General features: G+C 37.0%; 1 protein-coding gene across 3 annotated transcripts in view; it reads right to left on the bottom strand.

Annotated features, from left to right (window-relative positions):
- CDH18 (cadherin 18) overlaps nt 1–20,625 on the bottom strand; it is a 1,279,339-nt gene that overhangs the window by 71,148 nt on the left and 1,187,566 nt on the right. For all 3 annotated transcript variants that reach the window (XM_069556587.1, XM_069556586.1, XM_069556588.1), the window contains one exon: nt 15,676–15,812. In XM_069556587.1, the coding sequence (XP_069412688.1) occupies nt 15,676–15,812 (137 nt within the window). The remainder of the gene's footprint in view (nt 1–15,675; nt 15,813–20,625) is intronic.

The raw sequence follows: 20,625 nt of genomic DNA, 5'->3' as shown, positions 1-20,625 counted from the left end.
TGGAAAATTCTGAAAGAGATGGGAATACCAGACCACCTGACCGGCCTCCCTGAGAAATCTGAGTGCAGATCAAGAAGCAACAGTCAGAACTGGACATGGAACAATAGACTGGTTCCAAATCAGAAAAGGAGTACATCAAGGCGGTATGTTATCACCCTGCTTATTTAACTTATATGCACAGTACATCGTTCAAAATATTGGACTGGATGAAGCACAAGCTGGAATCAAGATTACCAAGAGAAATATCAATAACTTTAGATATGCAGATGTCACCACACTTATGGCAGAAAGTGAAGAAGAACTAAAGAGCCTCTTGATAAAAGTGAAAGATAAGAGTGTAAAAGTTTGCTTAAAGCTCAACAGCTCAGAAAACTAAGGTCATGGCATCCTGTCCCATCACTTCATTGCAAATAGATGGGGAAACAATGGAAACAGTGAGACTTTATTTTCTTGGGCTCCAAAATCACTGCAGATGGTGACTGCAGCTATGAAATTAAAAGACACTTGCTCCTTGGAAGAAAAGCTCTGACAAACCTAGACAGCATATTAAAAAGCAGAGACATTACTTTCCTAACAAAGTTTCCTCTAGTCAAAGCTATGGTTTTTCCAGTGGTCATGTATGGATGTGAGAATTGGACTATCAGGAAAGCTGAGCACTGAAGAATTGATGCTTTTGAACTTGGTGTTGGATGAGACTCTTGAGAGTCCCTTGGACTGCAAGGAGATTCAACTAATCAATCCTAAATGCAGTCAGTGCTGAATGTTCATTGGAAAGACTGATGTTGAAACTGAAACGCCAATAATTTGATTACATGATGCAAAGAACTGACTCACCGGCAAAACCCTGATGCTGGGAAAGATTGAAAGCAGGTAGAAAAAGGGATGACAGAGAATGAGATGGTTGGATGGCATCACCGACTCAATGGCCGTGAGTTTGAGTAAGCTCTGGGAGTTGGTGATCGACAGGGAGGCCTGGAGTGCTGCAGTTCATAGGGTTGCAAAGAATCTGACATGACTGAGTGACTGAACTGAAGAGAAGTGTCTGATGAACTGGGCATGCAGCATCACAGAAAGAGAAGGGCCAGATATGACTCTGGGTGATATACATAGAAACTGAAGTATATGATCATCATTTGGAAGAAAAGTTATGATCAACCTAGATAGTATATTCAAAAGCAGAGACATTACTTTGCCGACTAAGTTCCGCCTAGTCAAGGCTATGGTTTTTCCTGTGGTCATGTATGGATGTGAGAGTTGGACTGTGAAGAAGGCTGAGCGCTGAAGAATTGATGCTTTTGAACTGTGGTGTTGAAGACTCTTGAGAGTCCCTTGGACTGCAAGGAGATCCAACCAGTCCATTCTGAAGGAGATCAACCCTGGGATTTCTTTGGAAGGAATGATGCTTAAGCTGAAGCTCCAGTATTTTGGCCACCTCATGTGAAGAGTTGGCTCATTGGAGAAGACTCTGATGCTGGGAGGGATTGGGGGCAGGAGGAGAAGGGGACGACAGAGGATGAGATGGCTGGATGGCATCACTGACTCGACGGGCTTGAGTCTGAGTGAATTCTGGGAGATGGTGAGGGACAGGGAGGCCTGGCATACTGCGATTCATGGGGTTGCAAAGAGTCGGACACGACTGAGTGACTGAACTGAACTGAACTGAAGGTCTGTTACAGATCAGATTTTAGGTTTTTAGATTTTGAGGAAAAGATTTATTTGATTTATATCAAGTTTGAGACCTCTTAAGTGAAGATATTAGAGTAGCTAATGTGGTATTCAGGGATAAAGTGAGCAAGTTGCTACAGATTTAAAGTCAAGAGTCATCAATATGTAGATGCTACAAAAGTCTATATGACTGAATGACATTATTTGGGCAATAATTCAAGAAAAGTCTGAGGTCTGAAAATCAAGATACATCACAATTCAGTGAATGGAGCAATGAAGAATTGGTGAAGGATTAAGAATGTAGTTTCCTTTAGCTAAAGAAAGAGCTTGTTTTGAAGGACTTGTCAATTGTGCCAAATACTACAAAGATTTGAGAAAATGGACATATGAGAATTTTACTTGGGTTTCTACCATATGAAGGACAAGAGTAATTTTGTGACATAACAAAGATAAAAATCTTTTTAGAGTGAGTTTTAAAGACACTGAGAGAAGGGCAATGCCAGACTGTGAATATAGACAATTCTTTCAAGGAGTTTCTCATTCAAGGGAATGAAATATTAGAGTTGTACCTGGAGGGAAACTAAATCAAGACAGGTTTTCAGGTTTTGGTTGCTGGAGTTGATTTTATTTTCAGATAGAAAATAAAGCCTGTTTTTGAGGATAGGGGAAATATGTACCAGATAAAGAAATATAAAAATACAGGGAAGTGGAGAAATTGTTAATAGTGCAATGTCTCAGTGAGCAAGAAGGGACAAGATTCAGAGCACACATAGAGAGGTGGCTGTAAGCATGACATGGAGAGTTTATTCACAGTAATCTGACAGGAGCCAGGTTTATGGAGACTATTGTCCCTAGTACTGGGTAGGTTGGTAGATCTGATAGAAGGAAAACGTGCAAACTCTTTTCTAATTGGTCTTATTTGATGTCATTCAAGAAGCAAGAATATCTGATGTATATAAAGAAATTGGAAGAAGCATTAAAAAAATTGTGCCAAGAGGAAACCTGTAAATTCATATTTGTTGTTGTTCAGTCACGAAGTCATGTCTGACTCTTTGAGGCCCCATGGACTACAGTATGCCAGGCTTTCCTGTCCTTCACCATCTCCCAGAGTTTGCTCAAACTCATGTTCATTGAGTTGGTGATGTTTTCTAACCATCTCATCCTCTGCTGCACCCTTCTCCTCTTGCCCTCAATCTTTCCCAGCATCAGGGTCTTTGCCAATGAGTCAGCCCTTCACATCAGGTGACCAAAGTACTGGAGCTTCAGCTTCAGCATCAGTTCTTCCAATGAATAGTCACAGTTGATTTATTTTAGGATTGACTGTTTTGGTCTCCTTGCAATCCAAGGGACTCTCAAGTGTCTTCTTCAGCACCACAGTTTGAAAGCATGGATTCTTTGGAGCTCAACCTCCTTTATAGTCCAACTCTCACATCCCTACATGACTATTGGATAAACCATAGCTTTGACTATTGGGCTTTTGTCAGAAAAATACATATTTAGCAGGATATATATAATCGCTTGAGTTATTTGAGTTTCTCTTGAATAAACTAATATGTTCTACTTATTTTAGAATTTGATGCGGAGTTTGGGATAGTGTAAAGAGTAATGTCTCAGTGTATTGACATATTAAGTAAACAGTAACAAAAATAAAATGTATTAAATGTTATAATTGCTTGATAAGCCTCCTCCTTATATGTAGAATCCAAGAGATTTTAATGGAATTGACTGCAAGTGAAAATAAAAATGTGAATCTTGAAAGTCTTGAGCCAATATGAACAATTCTATACCTTTTGTCATACTAAGCAGTTAAATTATGGGCACAGTTCATGTACTAAACATAGTTTTTAAAGAAAGTGAATGGAGACTAATTTATAAATAGATTAAATAACACAGCATCTTATTATCCAAAGTGACAATCTATTGCACTCTGAATGAGGCTGAGTGTGTACCAACTTGAGGTGGCATTCACCCTATTAACATAGTAAAAGTTAACATAGTACTAGTTGCTTGATACTATAATATAGCAACCTTAAATCAAAATATGATAAAAGGGAATGCAGAAAAAAATACAAAGAAATGGAGATAAAGAGTCCTAATAAAGGTAAGTCTGAAGCTCAATTTATCTATGGAATATTCAGATAAATGAGTCAATAAATTTATTTTAAGTCTTAGAAAAAAACTGAACTACTTTTTGATGTTTTGAAGTAATCTATCATATGGCTACAGTTAGCTAATACACTGACCCTTGCATGTATAAATAAAAATTTCAGAAAAGTATTTTGTTGTATTACTTTTGATCATTGGTTAAAAGCGATGCCAATTTTTTTGTGTGTTATCCTCTCTGTAGGCTAAGGTATAAGGTCTCATTATGAACCTTTTTGTGCAAAAGGAAATTGCTAATATGAACACACTATGGAAGACAACTTTTATGTATCAAAGTAAGCACATTTACAATAACAAAAGAATGTAAAGTAACCAAAGGGACTTAAAGCCACCCACTCTTCAGTAACAAGGTTTTATGTTGTTAGCTGCAGCTGCTAACAAAAATTAACTTCAGATTAAAAGGAAACAAGGAATGAGTTCATAAAATCTAAATTTAATTTCCAATGCCTACAGTTAACAATTGGATTAAATCTGAAATTTGTGGATCCTAATCTTTGAATATGCTTCCATTAAAAATTGAGGAGAAAAACAAGAAAGATTCAATGAATACAAAAAAAGTATACATTGGTTTCGGGACTGCAATTATGTAGATAATGTGAGAGAAACGTGAAACAGGAAGCTGAGGTAAATTTTTCCTATCAATGCACAAAACATGCAGTTGCTTTTGTTGTTGCTTAAACTGTGAACTCTGGAGACATCAGAACCTTTTGAACTCATTAGATAGATGAATAAATAAGCATCTCCCTGAATTTTACTCCTTTGGAAATAACATCATCTTGCAAACAATTAATAAAAAGAGTCCCATTTTGGTATATTGATCAGGTACAATGAATTCTCGCATTTAATGAACAGAACAAGCAGAAATAGAATATTTTAGGTAAACTGGAAAATGCACAGTGATCATTGCAATGTGTAGTGAATGATGTAGTTGTTGGGTAATTAAGGTGGGCTGAGAAATGAAGACAAATAATATTCATGAACTTAACAAAATTTTATTAACCCAGTTCTATGTGTCAGGGAATTTACTAAGAATTTGGGAATACTCTAATAAAAAAAGATAAAATAGACCTGATTCTTAGATTTGAGATGTTCACAATGTAGTATAGGTCAAAAATATTACAATAAAATATAAGTGGTATATTTAAGACTATGAGAGTATAAGTGATGAACATTATTCTAAGGTCTACATAGAGTATAGAAGATAAGGAGCTACAAAATATGCCTGAGAAGTTGAGAAAGATTTCAGTGATATTGTCACTTTTGAAACAGTTCTTGAAAGAAAATAATTGTTTGTAAAGCAGCAAACAATGAGAAGAAATCTTTAAGAGATGAAAGAATTATAAAACTATTGAAAGGACATGGCCTACTTGAGGGTCTGTGGCTAAAAGTGTGATTACATTTTTCAGAGGATTAAGCTGAGAGCAGACCAAATATTATAAACAAAAGCCACATAACAACAGCAAAATTCTGTAAAGAAATTATCTTCCAATAAAAAATAAATTAAAAAAAATAAAATAAAGAAAGCCACAAGGGGGGAAAAATGCCACATATGCCCTACATGAAGTTTATTTCTCCATCAGGCTGTGTGTATGTATATGAGTGAGTGAGTGTGTGCCTATGTGTATGTCCATGAGAGTAGTTCTTGATAGAACCAAGATATAAATCAAATTCTTAAACACAACAATGCTTCTTGAATTTCATTTACATTAGAATCACATAAGTCAGTGGTTCTCAAACATTAGTATGCATGAAAATCATCTAGAAGGGCTGATAATACCAAAGACACTGGGCCGCAGTTTCTAATTCATGGAGGGCCCAGATATTTGGTCAAACATTATTCTGTGTGATTTTGTGAGGCTGTCTTTGTATAAGATTAGCATTTAAATTGTGAAACTGAGTAAAGCAGATTTGTTCTCATTATGTGAGTGGGCTTTGTCCAATCAGCTGAAGACCTGAATAGAACCAAAGGCTGACCTTCCCTCTAATAAGAGAGAATTATCTTTCCTGATGACTTTTGAGGCACTGGTTCTGGTTCTGGCAAGAAAGTTTGATGTAGGACAGGGGATCTGAGGAGTTTAGACTTGCCAACCTCAATACTGCATGAGCTGACATTAACCAGTCCTCATAATAAATATCCTTTTTGGTTCTTATGGAGAAGGAAATAGCAATCCACTCTAGTAGGCTTTCCTGGGAAATCCCATGGACAGAGGAGCCTGGCAGACTATAATCCAAGAGGTCACAAGGGTCAGACATGACTTAGTGACTCAACAAGAACATGAAAACCCCAGAGTTCCCAAATATTAACTTTTATATTCAGCATCTTCATAGAATTACTTAACATACTTGGTTGCCTTATGGCCATCAGAATTCTTTCATGCTCACCTGTCTTTAGTTTGCTTCCTGATATTTGTGGCTTGCATCAACAATTCCCAACTTCGTGTGACATTAGAACACTATTTCAGTGGGTTAATTCTATTTTATTAAAATTTAATGAGGGTAAATGGCATACTTACTTAATACATTATTGGGCTTCCCTTGTGGCTCAGCTGGTAAAGAATCTGCCTGCAGTGCAGGAGACCTGGGTTTGATCCCTGGGTTGGGAAGAGCCCCTGGAGAAGGGAAAGGCTACCTACTCTAGTATTCTGGCCTGGAGAATTCCATGGAGTGCGTAGTCCATGGGGTCACAAAGAGTCGGACACAACTGAGTGACTTTCCCTTTGGTTCTGAATCCTATTTGTTCTGTTTTTCTGTGCTGTGCATAGTCCTCAGTCGTGTCTGACTCTGAGACCCCATGAACTATATAGCCTGCCAGACTCCTCTGTCCATGGGGATTCTCCAGGCAAGAAAAATGGAGTGGGTTGCCATACTCTCCTCCAGGGGATTTACTCAGGCCAGTGATAGAACCCAGGTCTCCTGCATTGGAGGCAGATTCTTTACCATCTGAGCCACTATTTTGAGAGCAGAATGCAGGCTAACCTTTACTCATCCTTCACCTCAAGACTCAATCCAATCATTGTACTCTCTATGAAATCTTCACTGGTCCTCACAAAGAGATTAAGCCACCACGTTTTCATGCTTCTCTAGTCCCTAAAAAAACTTATCCTCACAGTGATTATCCATAATGCAATTATTCAGCTACCCCGTCTTTTGCATTAGGCTCTTAAATTCCTCAAAGACAAAATAATCCCTCTATATGATTAGCCCCTAAAATACTACACTCCCTAGCAGGTATCATTTATTACTGCATTCCAAGTGAGTCAGTTAATGTATTCCTTAGAACACAGATGATAAAGTACAGCATTCCAAAGTACCAGAATGGCAGCCAAGGAAGCAGAACATTCCAAGAGGAAAGAGGATGATTAACATAGTCAGATATCACAAAGAAATCAGGGAGATAAGAAATGAAGACAATTCATTGAACTTAGCTATTATGAACTGATGAACACAGTGGCATTTCTGAAAAGCAGTTAGAATAAAAATATACATTATCCTGAACTGAGGCATTAACAAGGAAATGGAGGGAGATGAGAGCTAGTCATTTGAAAAAACATGTGAAGAACTACTTATTGAGTGCCTACTAGAGCCTTTATTTTACTGAGGAGTCATATAAAAGGAAAAGTAAGCCATGACATCCAAATTAGAAAGAATATTTATTATCCTATAAAAAAATTATCCCAAATTTTACAGACATTTTAGGGTCATGGGAAGCAGAATTCTAAAGATTCCAGCTTATGATTCCTGTCCCTCGATTATTCACCTAGACGTTAACTTGGGTCCTGTTGTGAAGGAATTCTGCAGATGTAACTGAAGTCTCAAGGAAGGTGACCTTAATGTACAAAGATTATTTGAGTGGGCCTGACTCAATCAGGTGAAAAACCACTGAAAGCAGAGACTTTCTCCAGATGGTAGCAGAAGAGACAATGAAAGAGATTCAGACATAAGAAGGACTTGACACACAATTGCATGCTTGAAGAAGAAATTCAGGCAGCTTCTAAAAGGAGAAAGCTCTCCCAGCTAAGATCCAGGAAAAATAAAAAATATAACCCTCCCACCTACATCCTCAATGAAGTGGATTCTGCCAATGAGGGAAATAAGCATGAAATCAGATTCTTCCCTGGAGCCTTTAGATAAGAGACCACCAGCCCAGCTGACACACGACTTCAGTCTTTCCAGATTTTAAGCAAAGGACTAAGTTGAACCCTCCTGGACTTCTGACCTACAGAAATCATGTGACTATTTGTTACACATCAACAAAAAAGTAACAGAAGTTACCAAATAGTTCTATTATGGATTACATTGTTAGCTGTAACAGAAATATTCTGCAGGAATTTATCAAGAAAGTCCTCTTCCCTAAGAACTCTGATATGTGATAATGAGACACCACTTTCTATTCCCCTGACCAAAGACATATATATTGAATTTATTTGATTCCTAGTGTATTCTTTAAGATGGTGAAAATAATCCTATGTCACAGAATGAATTTTCAAAATAATAAGATAAATCTCAACTGGTTAAAATACCTGACAAGTATTTGGGTTCAATGAACATCAGCTGACATAGAATGAACACAGACATAGGAACAAAAATATTCAGATTTGTATAAGTCTCTCTTTTTTTTATAAAGCAAGAATAATATCTGTTTTTTTCTATTTCTCAGGGATTTTTCTTAGAATGACATGGCTGTAAAGCACAATATACCAGTGAAAATAGCTGCTGCTACTTATGTTTAGCTTCCCTGGTGGCTCAGAGGTTAAAGACCCTGCCTGCAATGCAGGAGACCCGGGTTCGATCCCTAGGTTGGGAAGATCCCCTGGAGAAGGGAATGGCAACCCACTCCAGTACTCTTGCCTGGAGAATCCCATGGACGGAGGAGCCTGGTGGGCTACAGTGCACGGGGTCGCAAAGAGTCGGACACGACTGAGCGACTTCACTTTCACTTTCACTATGTTTAGCTACAGTAGTAAACTGTCACTGAAGCTGAAGCTCCAATACTTTTGGCACCTCTTTGAGGTCAAGAGTCAACTCATTGGAAAAGACCCTGATGCTGGGAAAGATTAAGGACACAAGGAGTTGGGGTGACAGGATGAAATGATTAGATCGCACCACCGACTCAGTGGAGATGAATTTGAGCAAACTCTGGGAGATAGTGAAGGGCAGGATTAAATGGTTGGGTGGCATCACTGACTTAATGGACATGAGTTTGGGAAAGCTCTGGGAGATGGTGAGGGACAGGGAGGTCTGACATGTTGCAGTCCATGGGCTCACAAAGAGTTGGACACAACTTAGGAACTGAGCAACAACAAATAAAAGATATTCATAGACCAGACCCAAGGTTCCTGCCTTTCTTGCCTGACTGGGCAACTGAATAATCACTGTGACCTAAAAACTACAGGATGAAAGAAGGCAGATCAAACACCATGTAGTTAACGATTGCACTGCACCTGAGCCCCACCTGCATGCTCAACAGATGCCCAGTTGTGGTACCCTCAACCCCCGCATGGTCTTCTAGCATAAGGCCTGTTCACCTCAAGAAAGCAGCAAGATTTTTGGAGTTGCTGCTTTTTTTTCTTTTGCACAAAGGTGCTTTGCTCCTGTTCTGTCTTAAATCAGGTGCATCGCTTCATCTGCCCAAAGGAAGAACATTTCTCTTACTGCCTCAAGCCCCTAGGTAGTGGATAGACTATTTTAAAGCATTAACTTCTAATTATAATTCCATAGAGCAACAGTCTCCTCAAAATTGTTACATTAAGATTTTTAAAAATTTGATTTCTGCTCTTGAAAGACACTGTCAAGAGAATGAGGAGATATGATAAAGTTTGGGAGAAAATATTTGCAAAAGACACATCTGATAAATTAGCTATCCAAAAAAAATGCCAAGAATTCTTAAAATTGAATGTTAAGAAAACAAAAAACATGATTAAAAAATGGGCCAGAGATCTTAACAAATACTTCACCAAAGAAAACACACACATGGCATAACCTTATGAAAAGATGCCCCACATATATATCATCAGAAAAAAATGCAAGTTAAAACAATATTCCAATATGTATCTATTGGAGTGGTGCTAATCCAGGGAATAATGACACCACCAAATGCTAGTTAGAATGTGGAACAATGGGAACCCTTATTCATTCATACCTGGTGGGTATTCAAAATGGCACAAGCACTTCAAAAGACAGTATTCATTTCTTATAAAATTAAACATACTCTTACCATATGATCCAGGGATTGCAGAGTTTGGTATTTACCTAAAGGAGCTGAAAACATCTGTCCACCCAAAAACCTACACATGTATATTTATAGCAACATTATTTTATCATTGCCAAAACTTGGAGACAACCAAGATGTTTTCCAGTAGATGAATGGGTAAACAAACTGGTGCAGGCTGACAATTTCATATTACTGAGTACAAAAAGAAATGCATTATCAAAACTGGAACAGACATGAAAGATTTGAACAGACTTCAATCTATATTACTAAGTGAAAGAAGCCAACCTAAAAGTCCACATACCGTATGATTCCAACTATATAATGTTCTAGAAAAGGCAAAACTATGGAGTCAATAAAGAGATAGGTGGTTACCAGGGGTAGAGATGGAGAGAGATGAACAGATGGAGCACAGAACATTTTAGTGCAGTCAAAATACTCTATATGATATTATGTTAGTGGGTATATGCCATTATGCATTTGTCCAAAACCATAGAATAATAAGAGTTAACCCTACAACAAACTATAGACATTGGTTGATTATGATGTGTCAGTGTAGGCTCATCAGTTGTAACAAATGCATCACTCTGGTGGGGGTTATTGATAGTGGAGGAAGCTAAGCATGTATAGGTGCAGAAGATACATAGGAAATCGTTGTTCATTTCTTTGAATTTTACTAAACGTAAAATGCACTAAAAAAGTACAGCCTTTTAAAAAGTTCTATTGAAAAAGTATCCAAAATGAAATATACCAGAAAATAGTTTTATGACATAACTCCTGTTAATGCTTACAAACAGTTGTATGTGGAAGAGCTCCCAACTCTATTTAATAGGCACTTAGGCCAAGCCATTAGTAGGTGAATGTGCACTTTTCTAAACACAGTCTCCCAGTATAGCTATAAAATCTTAACTAGCGCCCATTCTTTCTGCATACCTGTTTATGATTAGGATTAAATTATATTTTAGTAATGCTCATTGAGGTGTCTCTAAGGCTTCTTTATTACCAACTGTAAAATTTATGATATTACAATTTACTGTACTGTTTTACTTAGTAGATGTGTATTAACTCATTTCCCATATGAAATCTACCAATTAGTAATTAAAAAAAAGAAAGTAAGTACATACCTAAGATGCTACTTTAGTAAAAATTAACATTCCCTTTGGTTTCCTTTGGTAATGATTGCAAATATACTTCTCATGATACCCTTGAACTCATGTATATTTACAAAGTAGCTTTGTCTTGATGCAAATATTATATGGGTTGAGATGAGATTTAAGTGAATGAAAGTAAAGTTTCTGATCAAAATACCTCTGGAGTTGAATTCGATGTTATAAAATAAGTCCTTACTGTTTCTGACAAGCAAGTATTCTCTCCAGGGATTTTCCCCTTCCATCTTCTATACATGGAGCCTGATTGCAAGAATAACTATACAATACTTTTGGAAACTTTTCAATATCTCCATTGCATATGCTTCAATTTATCAATCCACTTATTCCTTTATTTTAAAACTAATTTTAAATGAGGCTTTATCATATGGCAGTTATTTTATTGTTCCTGGTAAGTAAGCACATGCAATTCTAGAACTATTCTGGCCATTTTGAAAATGAAAATTAACCAGAATGATAGCAAATGAATCTGTTCATGTATTATTTATAATACTCATTTAAAAGTAATTAGTAAATCCTTATTTTCAATGAGAAATATTATATTGAAAAAATGATCTAAATGGAAACCACTTGAGTTGATTTTACAGGTGAACACATGAAAAATTCAGATAGAATAGAAAAGGTTGGAGCAGCTTTATTGTTTTGTGATTCAAGACATTATGAAAGTGCATAAACCACAATGAGCTATCACCTCACATCTAATAGAATGATCATGATCAGAAAAGTATGGAACATTAAATATTGGTAACAATATAGAATAACTAGGACACTCATATAGTGCTGCTGGGAATGTAAAATTTAGTCACTTTGGAAAACAGTCTGGCAATTCATCAAAGATTTAAACACAGTTTCTGTTTGACTCTGCAATCCCACTCTTAGCGAAATACTCAAGAGAAATGAAAAGTCATTCACACAAAAACATCCATATCCATGCTTATGACAACATTCTTCAAATTAGGCAAAAAGTGGAAATAACCCAAATGTCTATCAAGTGGTGAATGGATACATAAAATACAGTATATTCAAATAAAGGAAAGGTTTTTAGTAGTGAGGAAGAATGAAACACAGATACATGCTACAATGTAAATGAACTTTGAAAATAATGCACTAAGTGAAGTAAGCCAGGCACAAAGAACTACATGTTATGTGATTGTTTTGTATAAGATGCCAATTAAAGGAAAAACTATTGCTGTAGACTGAATTTTTTTTTTCTCCACCAAATTCAGAGTGAAACACTCATGAAGGAGATTAAATCCCTTATAAAAGAGATCGTAGAGAGATCCCTTGTTCTTGCACCATGTGAGTATACCACTAGGAGACAGAAACTGCGTTCTCACCAGACACCAAATCTGTTGACCTCTTGATCTTGGATTTCCAGCATCCAGAACTGTGAGAAATAAATGTTTGCTGTTTAAGAACTAGGTTTATGACCTACTGTTACAGCAGCCTATATAGAAAAGACATCTATAAAAACAGATACTTGGAGTGGTGGCTCCTTGGATTGAGGCATGGGCAAGAGGGATTAGAACAGGATGACTAGGGATGCAGGATTTCTTTCTGAAGTAGTCAATACATTCTAAAATCCATTGTGACAACTGATGGATAACTGAATATACTAATAGTCATTAGACATGGAGATCAGCCCTGGGATTTCTTTCGAAGGAATGATGCTAAAGCTGAAACTCCCGTACTTTGGCCACCTCATGCGAAGAGTTGACTCATTGGAAAAGACTCTGATGCTGGGAGGGATTAGGGGCAAGAGAAGAAGGGGACGACAGAAGATGAGATGGCTGGATGGCATCACGGACTCGATGGACATGAGTCTGAGTGGATTCCGGGAGTTGGTGATGGACAGGGAGGCCTGGCGTGCTGTGATTTATGGGGTCGCAGAGTCGGACACGACTAAGCAACTGAACTGAACTGATACACTATAAAAGGTAAATCATACAGTATGCAAAGTATTTCTAAATGAAGCTTGAATATTTTGTAAAAATTTCATATATCTTCTGAGGGCAGAAGAAAGAGTATAATTTTATTTTATATAAGAGAGTTCCAGAAAAATATCTACTTCTGCTTTATTGACTATGCCAAAGCCTTTGACTGTGTGGATCACAATACACTGCGGAAAATTCTGAAAGAGATGGGAATACCAGACCACCTGACCTGCCTCTTGAGAAATCTGTATGCAGATCAGGAAGCAACAGTTAGAACTGGACATAAAAAAACAAACTGGTTCCAAATAAGAAAATCAGTATGTCAAGGCTGTATACTGTCACTGTGCTTATTTAACTTATATACAGAGTACATCATAAGAAACACTGTGCTGTATGAAGCACAAGCTGGAATCAAGATTGCCAGGAGAAATATCAATAACCTCAGATATGAAGATGACACCACCCTTATGGCAGAAAACAAAGAACTAAAGAGCCTCTTGAAAGTGAAAGAGGAGAGTGCAAAAGTTGGCTTAAAACTCAAAATTCAGAAAACTAAGATCATGGCACCTGGTCCCATCACTTCATGGCAAATAGATGGGGAAACAGTGCCAGACTTTATTTTTGGGGGCTCCAAAATCAGTGCAGATGGGGACTGAAGCCATGAAATTAAAAGATGCTTACTCCTTGGAAGGAAAGTTATGACTAACCTAGGCAGCATATTAAAAAGCAGAGATGTTACTTTGCCAACAAAGGTCCATCTAGTCAAGGCTATGGTTTTTCCAGTAGTCATGTATAGATGTGAGAGTTGAACTATAAAGAAAGCTGACCACCGAAGAATTAATGCTTTTGAACTGTGGTGTTGGTGAAGACTCTTGAGATTTCCTCGGACTGCAAGGAGATCCAACTAGTCCATCCTAAAGGACATCAATCCTAAGTGTTGATTGGGAGGACTGATGCTGAAGCTGAAACTCCAATACTTTGGCCACCTGATGAGAAGAGCTGACTCATTTGAAAAGACCCTGATGCTGGGAAAGATTGAAGGCAAGAGGAGAAGTGGACAACAGAGAATAAGATGGTTGCATGGCATCACTGACTCAATGGACATGAGTTTGTGAAAATTCTGGGAGCTGGTGATGGACAGGGAGGCCTGGCATGCTGCAGTCCATGGGGTTGCAAAGAGTCAGTCATAGCTGAGCGACTAAACTGAACTGTATACCATTTCCCAATATAAAGTATTCCTAAATGTTAATGTTTATCATTCTCTTATGAATATATTGAAATCTTTTAAAAGTCATTGTAAGTTGGGCTTCCTAGGTGTCTCTAGTAGTGAAGAAACCACCTGCTGATGCAGGATATGTAACAGACGCAGGTTTGATCTGTGTGTCGGGAAGATCCCCAGAGAAGGAAATGATAACCCTCTCCAGTATTCCTGCCTGGGAAATCCCATGGAGAGGCACCTGGCAGGCTATAGTTCATGGGGTCACAAAGAGTCAGACACGACTGAGTGCACACACATACATATGATATATGCAATACTGGGTTTCCCTGGTGGCTCATATGGTAAAGAATCTGCCTGAAATACAGGAGACTCTCTACAATTCAGGAGATGCAGTTTCAATCCCTGGGTCAGGAAGATCCCCTGGAGAAGGAGATCCCCTTCTCCAGTATTTTTGCTTGGAAAATTCCTTGGACCAAGGAGTCTGAGGAGCTATAGTCCATGGGGTCACAAAAAGTCAGACATGGTGGATCAATTAATGCTTTCACTTTCATTTTTCATGTATAATAGTAAACTTGGGGCAGTTTATACCTTTGAATTCTTTCTCAACATGCAAATACATACTTCAATTTCTTGATAGCAGATCCATTTTCCTAGAGCTTTATTCTAATTTCATTTGAAAACATTTATGCATATCTTTGAACTCTGAGATAATTGTTGATATTTATACTTTTTTAATAATGTGGTTATTTAGCACAATGCAGTGTTCTGGATGAGGATCAAACAACGGCCTTCCTCAGTTGTATGGTGGTGTACATTTGTTAAAAATGACTTAGACCTGCCTGTTGAAATATCAAGAGCTATTCCTTTACTGTAAAATTTCTAAGAGTCAATTGAAGCTTGAAGAAAGGTGTTGTATTGACAAAATCATTCAAGTAAAATGTTAAATTTTCTTTTCTTCTCTTTATTTTCCTAACTGCTTCACTGTATATGAAGCATTCTTCTTCTACTTAAGTAAGGCATAAGCACATGACAAAGCAAGTCTCACAATTAAGAGAATTAGATATTTTGATTAAGTGATGCAGACTAAGTACTCTGTGATATCAACTTTCTACCATTATGCAGAGATTATAGTAAAGGAAAAGATATAAGATTTACTAATCGCATCTGACAATGAGTAACTGTGTCTAATACATTCTGTGCACTCTGTTAGGTGCATTAAAAAATAAAAATCATGAAAGCTCTGCTCTGGAGAAAATCTCAACATAAATCTTCATGTTTAAAAGACATCTTTTCTATGGTACATAAAATAAAGAAGTTTACCATTTTCTGAAGCAGCAACTGTGATGTTGTACCATGGAGTTTCTTCTCTATCAAGAACCTTGGCAGTCTTAATGGTTCCAGTGTTGGCATCAATGTTAAAAAATCTATCATCTTCAGCATTGTAGTCAATGAAGTATCTAAAGGAAAAACAAAAAAACAAAACAAGGATGAATCTTCTTTTACCTGGTGCTATGATAAAGAAAACTGAACCAAGGAAGGTATTAAATCTATTATACTCAAATATTGAAATGTGCACTTTTATTTTCTGTATTTGGCCCTCCATTTTGCCCATCCATTTTATATTTGCATAGACTGATATTAATTATTTTCCTGTCTGTCCTTACTTAATATTCAATTTAATTACTAATTCAAAAAGTTAAAAAGCAAAACTTTAAACTCCATAAGTAGCTTAGGAGGTAATAGATGGCAAAACTGCAGTAATTAATAAAGGAAAGATTAAAAAAAAAAAAAACCTGTCTCTGTGAAGTTCATAGTACATTGGAAAAAAAATGAACCTTTAATAAAACTTCTAATTGCTGTATGTACAATTTTTTTTTTTAGGATAACAGGTCAGGGACTAATTTATCTTATAATTTCATCATAGCTGAAGTTTGAAGATATATACAAAATAAAAACCAAAACATTTTGATTAATAACCATCATGTCCACAACACCTAGCACCTTGTTTAGTTAAATAATGATAAAATAAACAGGAAGTAGATTGCATTATCAGCCACAAATCTTCTTCCCTCACTAATTCATGTAATTTTTCAGGGTTCTCTTCCCTTAGGTTTGGCCTTCAGCTAACTTGGGCAATTGAATGAGTTGAAAGTCATGGTGTCCTATCCCACATCTGGGTCTAGGTTTCCTCTTATGCTCTGCCACTGCCATAAGAAGAACATGCCAGGACTAGTCTACTGGTCCCCAGAAGAAAGATGAACCTCACAGGCAGAGTTGTCAGGGTCCCTCTTAGAGCAGAGCTACCTAATAAATGAGCAGATGCAGGATTGAATGTCCTGGAGGTAGCACAGTTGGCAAACAGAAGCCAGCCAAGTTCAGCCAATCCTCAGTTAACTCACAGACACATACAATGTGGTTATACATGACATTTCTCTATAGCCTTGGGGGTTTTACATTATTCAGCAATATTTAATGAACATAAATGTGAATACAAAATATAGTCAACAATCATCATATATTCTCGAAATGTTCCAAACTATTCCTAAATAGATTTAAGGAGAGAGTGTTTTCTTTTCTCCTTAAACCTCTAATACATCTTCCCTCTCATATCCATGATAGCTTAAGTAACAGTTCATCAACACCTGAAAAGAAAAAAGATGAACTACTATGTGAAAAGTACAAGGGGAAAAATACTGGGATATAACAGACTAAAGTCAAAGATCGAAATGAAGAAAAAGCTTGACTTGGTTGAAAAACAAATAGATGCTTTAATGTAACTGGCAGAGTGAATTAAGTGGATGGCTAGGGCATAGGACAAGCAAGCCCTGTAGCACATGATTAACATTGTCTTCTTTTTTTTTTTTTAATGAAAGAAATGGGAAAACATTCTAAACAAAGGACATAGATTTACTTAGATTCTGGAAAAATTATAGTGCTTACTTTGAATCGGACTGTAGAATATTTTAACAAAATTCAGAAAAGAAATGATGTCATCATGGACAAATGTGAAACAATAGAAGGAAATGGAACAATACATGAAATAGTGCTATAAGCTGGCTACAAACTATACAGCTTTCTGTTGGAGTGGTATCAGTATAAAGAAGAAATTACAAATGACTCAATTTTTGTGTTTTTTTTTTGTATTTGACCCAGCATGTATTTGATAAGCCTGTTCATGGCACTGGATAAAGAGTTAGGGGAAAAAATTCCCTTTGAGAAAAAAAAGAGTGGGAACAATCAATGATTTTGCAATGTTATGTCTGAGATGCCAAAAAAATAAATGTGGAAAATAAACTAGAAAATTAGAAATGGTTGTAGAGTTCAAATATGCTTTCTGAATAAACAGAAAATATAAATGATCAGTTAGATCAGTCTAAATGTAAGGTAATAGGAACAGTCTCATCTGGGAGAGAACTGTAAGGAAAACAGGAAGTGAAAGACTGAGCAGTAAAATCCCCAGACTTTTGAGTCTGAAGGAGTCCAGTCTTTGAATAGGAGAAGGTGTAAGAGAAAGAACAGCCCTGGAGAGAAGGAAAACTGGGAGAGTAAGGATGCACTCTTAGAAAGGAGGGTTCTAAGTGGACAGATGGCCTGTCCACTTCTACAAGAAGTTAAATTGGAATATAAAGGCTGAACTGGATTTGGCAGGATGGACATCCCTGGTTAACTTGAAAAGAGTAATTTCAATAAAATTTGAAGCATGGAAGTTTTACTGTGGTGGATTCAAAAGTCTATTGAACGTATGAAGCCCATGAGTCTTGACAGTTTATTGGATACCATTACCTGAAATGAAGATATAAAAAATGGTGTCATGTCATCCAAGAAGAGGGTTCAAAAATTAATCTTTTCTGATACAGGAAATATTAAATACCATCTTTGCTGAAAAGAATGACAAATTGTAATGAGGGTAATATCTAAAAAGATGAAATTCATGAGAAGGTGAACAGACTAGGTTCCAGGCCACAAAAATAGGGATTTCTATTGAAAGTAACAGAGAAACTCTTTCAATTTTAACATTAAGAAAATCTCAAAAGACAGGTGATTGTGGTAATGTAAATATTACAAACTCTGTCATACTTTCTAGAACAGAGTATAATTGAAATACAACCCATGCCTAGCATGCTGCTAAGTTGCTTCAGTCATGTCTGACTCTATGTGACCCCATAGATGGCAGCCCACCAGGCTTCCCCATCCCTGGGATTCTCTAGGCAAGAACATTGGAGTAGGTTGCCATTTCCTTCTCCAATGCATGAAAGTGAAAAGTGAAAGTGAAATCGCTCAGTCTGACTCTGACTCTTAGCGACCCCATGAACTGCAGCTCACCAGGCTCCTCCATCCATGGGATTTTCCAGGCAAGAATACTGGAGTGGGGTGCCATTGCCTTATCTGGTCATCTACCTACTATCTTGCAAAACTCAAAGTCTTGCCCAGAGAAATCTAATGTATCTTGAAGAGTTTGCAACGTGATTCCAGCTGGACTCCTGTACCATTATCTACTGTTCTAAGTAAATCCAGTCTAGACTGATGAGGCTTAATGCATCACAGACGCCAGTTGCTGAGGGGTCTGCAGCAACTCCATGCTGACTTCCATCCTCTCTGTGTCCTCAGCCTCCTCGTCCACCATATTGAGGGAAACATAGCATAGGCATACTCTTTTAACAGGGTACCTAAAGCATATTGCTAAGGTATAAACATCATAAAAACCTATGGACAAACATGGTAGAAGACAGTACCACAGAGATCCAGGCTATAGAATGTCCCAAGAAATCTAGGAGCTCACTAAGTGAAAATAACATCAGAAAATAAGATAATAAATCACTTGAAACTGTATGATCAAGACAAGGAATTGACCATTTTGGGCATTGATGGTTCTAATAGCAATTCTGTTACTTAAAGGAAATTCAACATGCAAAATCAATTTAAACACGAAAAGATAAAGGTATAAAAGAAATCTGATTGCAAGAAACATTAGATCCAGACTCCATAGAAAAGTGGTTAAGAGAGATATCACTGGGTTTTCCCAAAGCATTAGGCCATGGCATGTTGACACTGATTTACCTTCTTTGACTTAAGTTCATATCACAAAAATATCTTCTCATAATATCCTTCCCCAGAGGCCTGATGTCAAGGATGAGTGAGGATGAAGGCTGAATTGCTAAGGAGATGTGAGCAATCTTGTCACATGAAAAGAATAACATCCTTAAAATGTAATCAGTTGGCAATCTGGTTATTACATCATCTAAAGTAACCTGTCTTTAAGAAATTTTCCATTTTGGGTTACTTTAAGAACAACAGCTACTGGATTTGAAAGTTGGACCTGAAATTGAAAATATTATTCAACCTCAACGTTTCCTGCAGCAACTATCAGCAAAGTTCAGATTGCATTGTTATCAATATGCCTCTATGAAATATAGCAGGACAAGCCCCATTTTAGAAATCTGATCATTTTATAACTGTCAGTCTGGAAGAAAATGGGTTTTCTTCTGCTTATAAGCTGAACCAAGACTCTGAAAATATGTAGTCCCTTTATCAGAACAATCTCCTCTCTTTTAGGCTCTTCACACAGAGCTTACTAACAATACGTGCTACAAATAGTGGTTAAACACTTAGAATAAATACATTTTTATCTGAAATTAAAAAAAAAAAAGCTAACCTACGTTTAAACGGTAGGTTTAATACGAGGCATGAGTCCCAGACTTATGGTATTTACCTCTTGGTTTTCTATGTGACCTAATTCTCTTGCAAATCTACAACATACAGACTAGAAGAGCTTGGAGCCAAAGAATCTTATTCATGGGGTTGCAGTTGAATTTTGACTCAAGTAGAACTGAATAGTTCCGCTTAACTACCCTTGTATTTCTACCCAGCCATAGTGATAAAAAGTCAGAAAAGGGAAAACAGAAATGTGACAGAAAAGAACTATGCAATATTATTTTGGAGTGTTATAAGTGAAACCATTCAATGTTAGTCATTTAAAATTAAGAAGTGACTCGGGTCCCTAAAACAGTCGGATGTGACTGAGTAACGAACACTTTCACTTTCATAAAACCTGAGGGATTAGAATTTTGAGATTTTTTTGCTTCCCTGATAGCTCAGAAAACTCTACACATGGACATCACTAGATGGTCAACAGAGAAATTAGACTGATTATATTCTCTGCAGCAAAAGATGGAGAAGCTCTATACAGTCAACAAAAACAAGACCAGGAGCTGACTGTGGCTCAGATCAGGAACTACTTATTACCAAATTCAGACTCAAATTGAAGAAAAC

The sequence above is a fragment of the Ovis canadensis genome, chromosome 16, assembly GCF_042477335.2.
Source record: "Ovis canadensis isolate MfBH-ARS-UI-01 breed Bighorn chromosome 16, ARS-UI_OviCan_v2, whole genome shotgun sequence".
NCBI lineage: Eukaryota > Metazoa > Chordata > Mammalia > Artiodactyla > Bovidae > Ovis > Ovis canadensis.
Note: the sequence above shows the minus strand (reverse complement) of the source record. Positions and strands in the feature narration are given on the sequence as shown.